Source organism: Marmota marmota, unplaced genomic scaffold (genome assembly GCF_001458135.2).
Source record: "Marmota marmota marmota unplaced genomic scaffold, marMar, whole genome shotgun sequence".
Classification (NCBI taxonomy): Eukaryota; Metazoa; Chordata; class Mammalia; order Rodentia; family Sciuridae; genus Marmota; species Marmota marmota.
In genome coordinates this window covers 4,544,312-4,558,151 of record NW_025999926.1, presented here as the reverse complement: position 1 = coordinate 4,558,151, position 13,840 = coordinate 4,544,312, and the positions used below count along the sequence as shown (strand labels likewise).

At 48.5% G+C, this 13,840-nt stretch overlaps 1 protein-coding gene across 1 annotated transcript in view; it reads right to left on the bottom strand.

Moving 5' to 3' along the window:
* The window catches only part of Hsd17b3 (hydroxysteroid 17-beta dehydrogenase 3), a 31,516-nt gene that overhangs the window by 12,327 nt on the left and 5,349 nt on the right, over positions 1 to 13,840 (bottom strand). Inside the window, exons 3-6 of the mRNA XM_015503988.1 lie at positions 5,628 to 5,703; positions 3,875 to 3,982; positions 2,502 to 2,569; positions 493 to 528 (exon numbers count right to left, since the gene is read on the bottom strand). Of these exons, the coding sequence (XP_015359474.1) occupies positions 493 to 528; positions 2,502 to 2,569; positions 3,875 to 3,982; positions 5,628 to 5,703 (288 nt within the window). The remainder of the gene's footprint in view (positions 1 to 492; positions 529 to 2,501; positions 2,570 to 3,874; positions 3,983 to 5,627; positions 5,704 to 13,840) is intronic.

Below are 13,840 nucleotides of genomic sequence, written 5' to 3'. Positions count from 1 at the left end.
ATATATATATATATATATATATATATATAATTTTCTATTTGATATTTGTGGACCAGGGTGGGCCACAGATAACTAAAACTGTGGAAAGCAAAACCATGGGGAAGAGAAGAAAATGGGATAGATGACCTTGAACTTCAACTCAATAAATACATATTGAACCACAAAAGTCCAGGAAACCTAAGTCAAGCCCTCGGGCATTTCCCCCAACAGAGTGAACTTTATTCTATTTATGAAGCCTCAAATCAGAGAAAGTATTTAAACTTTTTAAATGTTCCTGGAATTCTGAACAAGTCCCAGCATTACATGCCTCACGCGTGACCAAACTGAATGTGAAAATAGGCTGCAGATACTGGAGAGGAAGAGTCGTGGCTGAGACAGTCTCGAGGTTGTGTCTCAGGCCATCCTCCCCCTGGGGGCCGAGGGGGCACTTCCCCTGGCACTTCCGAACTCCAACAGCCACCACGTTTCAGTTAGCACAGGTGTACCACGTACCTTGACCACGGAGGTGACATTGCACTGGATGAGGCTCTGAAATAAGAAATCACAACCACACATCAGCCGAGCAGCAGGGAAACCGTCCCAGGAAGTGTTCAGGGCTCGAGAACCACGAGTGGGCAAAGGACACCGGCCGGTGGGAGCCTCCACCTCAGCCGTCATATGAGGCTCCCGGCTGCCGTCCGGCCAGGGAGCCCCAGAATCCAGTGACATCTGACAGTCACTCTACAATTCTACCCAGGTGTGGCTTGGGGCTGGGGAGGGAGTGTAACCAGTGATTGAACCCAGGGCTCTCTACCACGGAGCCGCATCCCAGCCCTTTTGATTTCTTAGAGGCTGGTCTCGAATTTGCAGATCCTCCTGCCTTAGCCTCCTGAGTTGCTGGGATGACAGGTGTGCGCCACCACACCCAGCCCAGATAGAGATCAATTAAGAGTCTGCTGGAAAAATCAGGAGGAATAAAATTTTTCACAGGAAGATACCGAGGATTCCTGACTTAGGATGGTTCACCTTCACAGATACAAAACCAACACCTGTGTGGTAGAAAACACACTTTGATTTTGGATCTTTTCCCTGGACCAGCAACAACATGTGACGCAATACTCTTTTTTTGGTATACAGGGAGATTGAACCCAGGGCATTTAACCACTCAGCCACATCCCCAGTCCTTTTGTTTAACATTTTATTTAGAGACAGGGTCTCACTGAGTTGTTTAGGGCCTCGCCAAGTGGCTGACACTGGTCTTGAACTCGTGATCCTCCTGCCTCAGCCTCCAGGATGCTGGGATTACAGGTGTGCAGAGGCATAGTGTAGGGGTGGGATTACAGGTGTGCAAAGGCCCACCCCCTTGAGCTACTGTATGGTGGCTGCAATCTACCCTCAGCTGCACGGGGAGCAACCCACTCTCTCTCTGAGTGCTGCTGGTACGATGTCCGGGTCAGGTGTGTTTTTACTTAGGACATTTTCAGTGTGTGATGGCTTATTGGGGCGACCTCATCATAAGTCTGGGAGCACCTGTGATCCATTTCCAACCGAAGGAAGAAGGGTGTGTGGGTCTAGGAGACAGCAAGGGGGATGGGGCTTCAGTGTCCCCGCCACCTGGCCTCATGGGCCAACGGGACAGGGCTGCAGAGACCCGTACGGAACTGAGGGACAGGAGTACAACAGCCTGCTCGGGCTGGCGCACCCCATGACTTCACAGCTCAGGGCCATGAGAATGGCCAACGGCCTGCCTTTGAGGACTGTTCAATGCAAAACATTTACCCCTGACCACACCAGCAGCCGTGGGCCTGAGCCGAGATCACTGAGCGTACAGCACCTCCAGCCACAGAGTCTGAGTCAGACACAATCAGTCCTCCTTGTTCTCAGGCTCCACGTCAGCTATGGATCAAAATCGTTTCTTTTAAAAATTGCACCTGCGGCTGGGGTTGTGGCTCAGTGGTAGAGCACTCGCCTAGCACGTGCAAGGTCCTGGGGTCGATCCTCAGCACCACACAAAAAATTAATAAAATAAAGGAACTGTGTCCAACCAACTACAACTAAAAAAATAATTACACCCGTACTGAATACATACAGACTTTTTCTTGTCCTTATTTCCTAAGCAATAATAGTATAAAACAACTATGTGCTGGACATTAGTATTTTATTGGGCATTATAAGGGAAGTCTTAGAGCATACTGGATGATTTGTACAGGTTATATGCAAATTCCATGCCCTCCATGGATTTTGATATCCCAGGGGCCCTGGAACCAGTCCCCCTTGGGTACTGAGGATGGCTGTATCCCCCTCGCACTGAAAGTTGAATAAATCTTATTATCTAGGAAAACAGACTAGAGCCAAAGAGTGGGCAGCTCCCACGTACATCATACTGTCTCTGAATTTGTTGGGCAGAATTACGCTTCTATAAAGCAGGGCACAGAGCCCCCAGAGAATGATCGTCCAGCCACACAGAGTCACCTGTGCTCATCGTGTTCCCTGTGTACCTGGGAGGGAAGAACATGGCCCACCTGGATCTCATCCGGCACACTGAGGAAACGGCTCGGGAGAAGGTTTGGAAGCATCCCCACGTTGTTGACTGACCAAAGACACAAGACAAGAATGGGTCAGAAGAGCCTGAAGAAACCTGGACAAAAATATCCATATACAACGTTGCTCGGTGCAACAGGATTTGACAGCAGGAAGGAGACCAGATGGCAGAAAACATGTCGTCCATAACAGGAGGCCCGCGGAACACGTCAGGGCTGGTTGGTCTGCAGCCCAGTCACTAAAAACCATGGCTGCTACCACAAGATATGAGGTTATGCCCTGTGTCGGTATGACATGTCAAAAGACACTCTACTGTCACGTGTAACTAAAAGGAACCAATAAAAAAATTAAAAAAAAAAAAACTCTGGCTGCTTAGAATTTTATAGACACGGGAAGACATTTGTGATATAAGTGGATTTTTTCCTGTTACAAAATAGCATGTACATACGATCCCAGTTTGGAAAATATGTATATAGGTTGGGAAGAGTGCACAACAAGATGTTATCTTGGATTTGGGAGATTTTAAGAAATTCATAGCTGGGTGCAGTGGCCCATGCCTGTCATCCCAATAACTCAGGAGGCTGAGGCTGAAAGATCACAAGTTCAAAGCCAGCCTCCGCCATTTAGCAAGGCCTGGAGCAACTTAGTGAGACCCTGTCTCTAAATAAAAAATAAAAAGATGTAGGGACGTGGCTCCATGGTAGAGCACCCTGGGTTCAGTCCAGGAAAAAAGAAGAAGGAGAAGAAAGAAAAAAAAAAGAAAGAAATTCATATTTCTTTTATGTGCCTAAGTCTTCCAATCCTTTCCAATTTTTCTGCAATGATATGCTTCCCGTTTTTACTTGTGAAAATGTAATTATCTTTTAAATTCAGCAGGAAGTTTAGGAACCAAATCTTACTTTCTTCAAATATTGCACTTGGCATGGGGCTAGAAGATATCTTCTCTATAAATCATTTCAGAAAAATACTGTCTTGTGTTCTGAAAGCAAAAGATGTGAGTTCTCCAACCACCTTGTGGACGACACCTCCTGCGTCTGTTTGCTGACCTAACTCCTTCAGGTCAGTGTTTCTGGGATGGTTTTTTGCTATCAAACATCAACGTCAGGTCTGTGAAAGAAAATTCACTTTCATATTAAAAAATCTAGTTTGGAAGGTCAGAATGTGGAAGTCTGACACGTCCCTGGACCATATATTAATTTTTGAATCCTGTGATGGCTGCAGAATAATCATTTTCATGCTACAGCTTAAAATACAGTCGTGGGTTAGGTTTAAGCTACCAAGAAATTCTTGAGCTTCATCAAAGATGATTCTTTTCACTGTGCATCCCAAGCTTTGCATCTTGCAATGCACTTACCTAAGATTCCAACTTCTAAGCCTTTCAGCTCCTCTTGGATCGACTCATAGATGTCATCTTTGGTAAAATCTGCTTGGATCACCCTCACACGGCTCCGTGTGCTTCGCTCTGCGTCAGGGCCAAGGTGTGATGTTTAAGGAACAAGCGGGCAAGTCCCTCTCTGGACCTTGAAGTTCCAGGGACCCTCTTACAGTCCCTAAGCAGACGTTCAAGAGGACAGCCAGACGCCCCCCCAGGAAATAAGGGAGTGCTGGATACCCCCTGGGAGGGTGGTGGGCCATCTGGGGCCTGCTCTGCGCTTCCAGGGTCACCCCAGGGGACAGGAAATGCCCCACAGTGGGCAGAATGGCAATGCCACGCCTCTCAAAGTGGGGGCCCAGACCACAGGCGAGGGGCCGGCTGTCCCTTCCAAAGCACCTCAGGTGACTACAGACGGCTCGAGCTTGAGACCCCAGACTCCAGCCAAAGCCAGATCTGCTGCCACCTCTGCTCAGGGTCAGGTCCCCTCCGCAGGGTCACACCACCCCCCGTCTGTCCAGCACTGGAGCACTTGCCTAAGCGATGTCCTGTCTTAATCTCCCTCCTGCATGCAATCAGCCCTGTCCCCAGGTGCCACAGCAGGCCGAGGCTCAGGGAAGCCAGCATCTGGCCCAAGGCACCCACACTCTGCTGGCACCACGCTCAGCGCCCCGTCCACTGTTCTGTTAGCATGCCTTGTGCGAGGGGTCTTCGGGCGAGGACAGAGCCTCAGACACTTCAGCCATTCCTTGGTGAGATCCCTTTGCCTTTGGAGTGAGTGAGGCCCACTGTGGCTGAGGACCAGCGTGAGGCCCAGTTTGGGGAAATGGGATTCTCTTGAAGACACTGCTTGCTTTTCAGAAGGATGATAAAAAGCACAGTTTGCCATTGTGAGGAAAGCCCTCAAGAGTATCTGGGTCTGAGCAAAAGTTACTCCTAATAGCCAGACGCAGAACAAAAGCAGGATTCAACAGTTTAAGGTCACTGAGCCTTCTGGGTGTGACTGCACAGCCCCAACTCCCACGCCCATCCCATCCCAAACCTCCCCAAACAAATATGGCTGATCCTAGACAGCCTGCCACGGCCCTCACAAATCTTCATAATTGAAGACCCATCCCTTTGCATTAGAAAGCTTATTCATTAATAACTTAATGAGTACTAAAGTTCAAACACCCCAAAGGAAATAGATGGTCAATATTAACTAATGACACTTCTAAGCAAATCATCTTAATAAAACATTACGACATAAAAGCTGCCTCTGTGGGTTGTACGGTGTACAACTCTCGCAACCATACATGGCAACCCTTGATCAGATCTTCTTTTAAAAAAATCTGACGAGCACCAGGAAGTCTTATCACTCACCCTCCTGCAAGGAGCAAGGCATAGACACAGGAAGGCCCTGACACTGATTCTGCTTTTGAAAAGAGCCGCAGAAGCTACCAAGCAGCTGAGACCTCTGCGTGAGCAGATGTCGTTCTAAGCATGAAGCCCCTGGGTCAGAGAAGATGGTGGACCTACTTGTGCCTGAGCCTCTGCCTGCCTCCCCCAGCCCACGAATCCGTGGTGAGCCGGAGCCTGCGCCTTAGACCTTGAGCTTCACCTTATAAACTGGGTTCTCCCTGGCACCAAGGTCACCCCAGGCTGCAGATGGCCGATTGGGAATCCACAGGCAGGACAGGGGCCGGCTGGGCTGGGGGGCTCCATGAGCACCTCCCTTCTTTGGGGCATCACTCACCAATCTCCCTGGCAAGGACTTGCAGTTTTTCCAGGGTCCGGCTGATAAGCACAACGTTGAGTCCACATTTTGCCAACTAGGGGGTGGGGAGGGGAAGGATGAAGATGTTAATCAGTGGGGGCAGGAGGCTTGCTTGCCAGGTGGACTGGTCCCCAGCTGTCTCTCTGGGTTGCAGGATGCCGTACTTGTTTCTCCAGGCTTCACCACGCAGAAGGCACAAAGGGTTTGAGTGATGGGCAACACAGTCCCCTGGACAGGGCTGACAGTGGCATCCTAATAGTAACTGATGCTTCGTCACATGTGACATTTGTACCAGGAGCTACCATAAATGCTTTTCTTCTACAGGCCCAACGCCTGGAACATGTGGGGTTCACTGCGCATAGGAACTCATCATATTAGGAACCATATACTATACCCAGGTCTCCAGATTCTGGGATTCCACATCAGTGGGGTCAACCAATCACAGGTTGGAAATATTTGGGAGAAAATAATCATATCTGTACTGAACATGTACAGACCTCTTTCCCTTGTCATTTTTCCTTAAATAATATATGTATAAAAAAGCATTTCAGTAACCTGGAGATGATTTAAAATGTTCAGAGGATGTGTATAGATCACAGACAAAGTACTGTGCCGTCTTGTATAAAAGATTTGAGCATCTGTGGTGTTTGGTGTCCACAGGGATACCAGTCCTGCGCAGGTACCCAGGGGCAGCTGCATCTGTCTAGAACAGCGCCCCACAATTTAAAACAATGTTTCTTAGCTGTGATTTTAATAAAGAATTGTATGTTCCCGAAAACACGGAAGGAGCCGAGTTATATAGAGTTGACCATGTGGCCCCCAGGACCCTCTTGTGCACTCTTCAGGCCCAAGTGTCAGGATCACGTGGGGAGCCATCAAGATCCACCCATTCCCACCAAAACCATCCAAGTAAAAAATCTCTGGAGTTGGAGCCTTAACATTTACATCTTTTTCTATTTTAATTAGAAAACTGCATTGTTAATCACAGAGCTACATGCTCGTTGTAAAAGACTCAAACAACACCAAGGCAAAAAGAGTCCCCAATGTCCCCTAGTCCCATCTCCCCACATAGCTCCTCTGCCTCCCATGTGCTATGGATCCTGCTCCGACTTCCCTGCACCTGTGGCATGTATAGGTGCAGATAGGAGTGAAAGTTGGTTTGGGGGGATCAATGTCTCCAAATCCTCCATAATTGTCATCTTAACTATGGTCTTGCAACATTCCCTTAATGATGTGTCTTGTCTCTGGGGCTGTATCCACCTCCACCCTGGGCCCTGAAGGACCATGTGACTCTTTCCTCATTGCTTCCTAGAGTTCTGTAGTTCCCCTTTCGTTGAGCACCTAGGTTATTTTCAAATTTTCCTATTGCCAGTATCACTACAGAAGAAGCCCTTCTTGGCGTGTCTGTATACATTGATTGCTGGAGTGGACGGGTGGAATCGCCACGTCACAGGCTACATGCTTGTTAATTTTAATTCTATTGTCAAATCGCCCCCTCTTCACACTGTGTCATCAAAAGCATGATCATAGCCGTCTCTCCACGGTCTCATTGATATCTATTTGATGTTCACACCTTTTTCAACCTGATGTATCCCTTCATGGTTTTAATTTCTGTTTTTCCAATTATCAGTGTGACTGAGCATGTGTGAATCACCAGGATATCATTTTTTATTCTGTGTTTGTTTATTTATCTATTTATTTATTTATTTATTTATCTATCTATCTATCTATTTATTTATTTAGGTGGCCTCTGAGGCAGGGGAAAGGAGTAGGCATGACTTTGGTCAGGTGTCCGACATGCCGGGGACTGAAAGAGCCTGGGTACTGGTCCCCATGGAATTGAAACCACATTTGTATCTGGAAGCAAAGCAGAGCACCTTCTTCACTAAGAGGGGTCAGAGAGCGACAGGCCCCGAGGCCAGGAAGGAACTGGCAGTGAGCAGGAACTGAACAGGGGACAGGCCTCCTGGGTCCCGAGAGTCCTGCTACCTTAAAACGCTGGTTGTACTTTAGATTTCTTCATATTTCCATTTCTGAAAAAGACATGATGATCTCCCACAGTGTTGTGAGTTTTTCAATCTTTTCTATTTTGTCTAGATTCCATTTTTTATATTTCGACATAATATTGGCAGGAATAGAATAAGTTCAATATCAGTGACCTGAGTTTTATCAATGTGATTATTCCTCCTTCATCACTCCTTGTCCTGAGTTACATCTTGTCGGGTACGGACATTGCTCCTACCCCTCTTTTCTGGTTTGCATTTTCCAAGTTGACTTTATTCCAATCCTCCATTTTTCAACCTTCCTTCACCATCGGGTTTTGTTTTCTTAGCTTCACCTGAGTATCTGTTACCTAGGGGTAGATTTAACCAAGTAACATGTATTGAGAGTGTGGAGTTGTTACAGTAGCCTATCTTATTTTAATTTTTCCATTCACTTAATTTCCATTGTAATTTTTCTCCTTTATATGACTTTAATAAGCTGACCAGGAGAGACAGTGCTACGGTGTCACACACAGCATCTCCTGCAAGCAATGTGACACCTCAGGGTAGCCCCTGCATGCAGTGACTCGGGGATCTAGATCATCAGTGTGTGTGTGTGTGTGTGTGTGTGTGCACATATATAGACATACATGTTCATGTGTATATAAATCATACACACGTGTGAACGACTACATATATTTAAACTATATACATGTGTATGTCTCCAAAATTCCTACGCTGGAATTTGAGCTCCAAGGTGATGGTTTAAGAGGTGCGACCTTTCAGGAAGTGATTAGGTCCTGATCAATGCCCTTATAGGACAGGCACTGGGCAAGGACCAGCCAGAGCTGCCATCTTGGTAGCAGAGAAGGAGCCCCAGGAGACCCCAGATCTGCTGTGCCTTGATCTTGGACTTCCCCAGATCTGGGAAACGTGTTTTTATTATCCATGATTACCCAACGTAGCTGCATGAATAGACTAGCAGCAAGTAAAAACCAAAATGAAAAAGGCACAGCTTTATTAATATTAATCAAAATGGGTGTGAAGCAAGTAAGCACTACTAGAGCTAAAACTAGTGAAAGGTTGAATTCCTCAGGAAGATATAAGGTTTCCAACCCTGGATTGCCTAAGTGAATGGCTTGTGTGGAAGGGTCTATGTGAGAGGTGACAGACCCTCGCAGTGGGAGATGTTCATTTGTCTTGCAGGAATTGTTGGATGCAGCACACAGACATTTGACAGGGATGTGGACTGTGTAAACCTCAGGAACACCACACCTGGTGAAGTGGGTGCGTGTAAACGCTGCAGAAGACCCTGTTGTTTGGAAAGCTGGCTGTCGGGATCAATGGTAAGACTGACAGGTCTCCAGCAAAGTGGTGGGGAATAAATGTCGGGTGTGATTAGAGACACAGCCTGGATCTACAATACAGAGGAGAGAGGAGAGTGCATACACAGCCAGTTTTGCTACCCCCTAAAATCCTTACCAAACCCTGGGAAAGGGATTCTTTTCTAGACAAACAAATCCACAGGAAATGTGACAGAGAAGACAGAATCCATCCCCTAAACTCTTGCTTGCTGGAAAATAGATAGACAAGATCTGAAATCTCAACCAGGAATAGGGTCAGCTGAGAACTGACAAAATTATTTTGCTTTATAATATAAGTTTTTTTTAATTGAATCCTAGCAATTTTACAGTGTGACAGGTCAGTACATGTACACAGTATAAAATGATCAGATCAGATCTTGCTGTGGTGTGGTCTCCACATCTGTGCCTGTCCTCTGGGAGACAGACCTGTTCATACCAGAAAAAAGGGAACAACTTCAATATCTGCCAACAGAGGAAAGAAAAACTAAAGCTGGACACATTGAAATATCATATAGTGTTATGATTATGGACTACTACACAGCACTGAAAATGAAGGGACCATATTCTACACACATCTGCATGAATGGATTTCAAAAGCATAGTTTTGACCAGTATAGACTGCAAAAATGCATATGACTCAATTTACATGAGGTTCAAAACAAACAACCCAACCCATGTGTTGTTTAAGGGAGCACATGTATGTAATAAAACTGTCCTATCAAAAAGCAAGGAAATTAGTAACACAGTGTTCATGACGGTGTTTACATTTGTGGGGTGAGGGAACAGAAATGTAAGGCATAACACACAGGCACCTTCAAGGACGCTGGGTGACCAGGGACACAGGACTCCATTATTTTTTGTGACCTCTGAAGTGTTTCTGTGAATGATATGCACTCTTGGGTGACTGTCCCTTTCTCTCTGCCTCTCAGAGCCATGGCACACTGTCACGGGCTCACGACAGCCACAGCCTGAATCAGAAATTCCAGGGTGGAAGCCAAGCAGCCCAGGAACAATGGAAAGCTGCTGTGTCCTGGAAGGCCGGATGAAAGGGGCCAGCAGAGAGCAGCTGGAGCCATTTAGACATCAAGAGGACTCTCAGTGGCCTGAGAAACAGATGGGGGTCCCAAGAGCAGACGGCTGTTTCCCCCGCGTTGGCACAAGACAGAGCTGGCCGGTGACTCTAGGCCGACTCTGCCCCTCACCTGGAGCTGCCAGGGCAGGACCTTGAGAAGAACTGGGATGGCCCTCTGCCATGCTGGAGGTGGGGAGCCTTCCCAGATGCCCCCCAAGTGGCCAGATGTGGAGGGACGAAGCCAGGCCACCTTTCAACATGTGATTTGGTTCCGGCACTCTCTGGGCATTAACAGCCAAGAAAACAGGTCCACACGCATCAGAGTGACAAAAAGTAGAACTTACAAGCTTTCATGCTAACAAGTGGTCCGTGAACAAGACATGCACCTCCAGCCTGGCGATGGCATCCGGTCTTTATAGGCACATCCCCCTGGACAGCAGCCCGACTGCAGAGGACGCACCTGGGTGTGAGCTCGAGTTTCCAGAGATTCCTGCCCATGTCCACCTCTGGACTTTGGACTGACGGCAGGGTAACATCAGACTCTCCGGTCCCCACTGCCATGACAGCCCTAGGTCACCTGGGCCCAGGCTGACGGTGGACCTGGGAGGGACTCTCTGGAAGCTTCTCCGGGATCCCCAATATAACTGGAGCTCAGGAGAGGCACACTGTCCCTGTCCTCTCTGAGGGCACCCACGCTCTCCCTTGAGGGTGTCCCCTTGCCCCAAGGAGTTAAGATTCTCTGTACTTTCACTAAAAGGGATGGTTTCTCTTTCTGGTTCCATTTCAGGAAACTCCAGCTAATTCTGACACCTTCAGAGAGAGACCCAGGTCAGGGTGGGGCAGGGGACAGGGTTTATTTCTCTTTCTGTGCATTTCCAAATGCTCCGGTTTTCTAACTCTAGGCTGCACCTCTATGATCCTTAGCAGGATTTATCTGGGCAAAGAGATAGTGGCTTTTTTTATTCTTGGTCTCTTCTTTCCATCTCTTTAGATTCGATATGCATGTGTCATAAACTTCATCCTCCACCCAGGAAATGCAAATGAAAACCACGAGATGTGGCCACTCCATTTAAAAAAGAAAAGAAAAGAAAACTAAAAAAAAAATTTTAATGCCTAACCCAAAACTGTCCCATTTCAGAGCAGACCCCTGCCAGGGGCACCCCCAAGTCCTCTCTCTCTCTCCCTAGAAACCCCCCCCCCACCCACTTGTCCAATTTTGAGGGCTGGGATCTGTGAAAAGGGTGGTGCGGAATCAGGCACCTTTGTCCCCCCGTCCACTGGGTCAGCCTCCAGGGGAAGCCCCCACTAAGTGGAAAACGATTTGCATTTCCAGCACAAAGCGTGCTCTCTGCCTGGTGGCCCGCCACCTCCTCTCAAGAGCCCCAGAGCCCTGGGTGAAGTGGTCTGGGCCAGGAGGGGCCCAGAGGCTGGCTGTCTGGGCAGCCATTGTTCCCTTTGTCTGCGGGAGCAGGACTCCATCTTGCTGCCCAGGTCGGGGCTGACAGGCGACGCGGAGCTGAGCCCGGCCTTCCCACCGCCCGCCGCAGCCCTTCCTGAGCAGCCATGGCGCGGCCTGCTGAAGGGCCTGGCTCTCTCTCTGCTGCTCTGGGGCCTGGGTCCGGGAAGGTGTTTGTGGCTGATGGACCCCGGGGGGTGGGAAGGCCAGGAAAGACAGGGCTGCCTCTGTGTGGCAGGGGACAGAGAAAGGCCTGGGGTTCGGGTGCAGAGGGAGGGGACGTGGTGGGAGAGCAGCGTGGGCAGGGCTGGGGGCCAGCAGCCACCCACCCACCCGTTCCCACCTGCTCCCAGCAGGGTTCCAAGTGCCTGACTCCAAATGTGCACACAGACTAAACCAAGAGGCAGCGTGGAGCAGGCCTCCAGGCAGATGGACCAGAAGACCTTCCCTTATTCCTTCTCTCACATGCAACTTGAAAACCTGGATATTAAGAGACTCTGAAGAGCAGGACAGTGGGGGGTCCCTGGGCTTCCTCTTTGCCTCCTATAGTTTGGATTTATTGCTGGAGAAGCCAGAAGACCAGAGATGCCAACAGGTGCAAATGTAAAAAAAATAATAAAATAAAAATCTCAAGAAAAGTCTGCTCTCTCTATCCAAAGGACAAGAAAAGGGAAATCCTAGCAAAACAGAAAATGTGTAGACAAAATTGCTCTCCCCCCAGCAAACACCTTGGGGAAACCACAGCCCCAGCCCCACCCCTGCCAGCAGGCTGAGAGGAAGAGGAGACTCCCACCCTGGGGACCGTGTGACGAGAGCCATCACCACCACCACCCAGTGTCACGTGCTGTGGTTTGTGTGTGGCTTATCCCCCAGAGGCTCATCTGGGGGTTTATCCCCCAGAGCTGAACCAAGAAGGCCACCCAAGTTTGGACTTTCAGCCTCCAAATAAACCTCCTTTTTTTATACAGAACCCAGCCTCAAGTATTTGGGTATAGTAGTGGAAAACGGACTTACAAATACCCAACCCAGCAGTAACAGGCACCCTTCACTCTCCTCCTCTCTCTCTTCCCCTGGGATGATAACAGAGCAGAGCTCATGGTCAGCCACATGCAGTGGTCATGAGGCCATCCCCCCAAATATCCCTGGAGACTTTGTGGGGAACAGCAAAGAGGCATTCCTGCCCCTTCTGCCAGAGTGGTACCAGCAGAAACCTAGGAGGGAGCCAGGACCTCCCCGCATCCCAACCAGCAGGAACAAGGAGGCAGCACCCTTTAATGGAGGCCAAGCAGAGAACATGGGCCTCCATCCTACCTGGTAGGAAAAAAATGCAACCCTCTCCTCCCCACACTGAAGAAATGTCAGCGTAGGCCAGTACAAGCAGATTTCGATAAGATCCAGTCTCAACATAAAACCCAAAATGCCCAAGATTCACAGAAGAGTCACTTATCATGCAAAAAGTTTTTTAAAAAGTCTAGTTCAGAGGAAGAAAAGAAAATCATCAGGTGACAATGTTGAGATAACACAGACTTTAGAATTATCTGAGCAGATTTTGAAGCATTAAAAATTCTTCAACCAAGCCATTGTGAACATGCGAAAAACACAGAACATTCCAGCAAAGATTCAAGAGACCCAGGGAACAGGATAAAGCCAAGAAGCCCTACGGCAAGAAACATCCTCACTAAACTCGTGACCGCTGCCGCCCAGGAAAGCTCCTTACCCAGCAAGAAGCGACACCTTCTCTGGAAGGGAAGGCACTGTAGATCTGTCCTAAGAAATCCCAGAGGCCAGGGGAGGGACATGATATGCTGACAGAAAAGGACAGTCAGTTACGGAGCCTGTGTCCACAGAAAGGATCCTTCAGGAATGAAGAAGAAATCCAGACATTAGGGAATGAAGAGAACGAAGGTCAGAGTTTGTTTCCTTCCACCAGAACCTACTTGAAGGTTCTGCCACCACCCAAGAGCACCACAGGCAGGGGAAGGGGGCCTTTGGGGACATTCAAATTCCAAACTGTAGCACGTGCAGACCACAAGGACGGCTTTCCTTCTGACGTGGGGGATGGAAGACACTTTGCTTTGGAAAGGAGGTGCTGAAGCATTCCTCCAACCTCAGCACCCAAATACACAGCCCGTCTGTGGAGGGTCAGCCACTACCGGCATGAGCAGGTCCAAGGTAAGAACAAAGAGGCCTCTTCACCTTCAAAGAAGCAGACTCGAGAGAGAAAGTCATTGGCTTCCACCATCAGGGGAAAGTAGGGGGCAGATGCAAGAGTCCAGCACAAGGAACTCTTATAAGGGGCATGGTTTGGTTTGTTAACA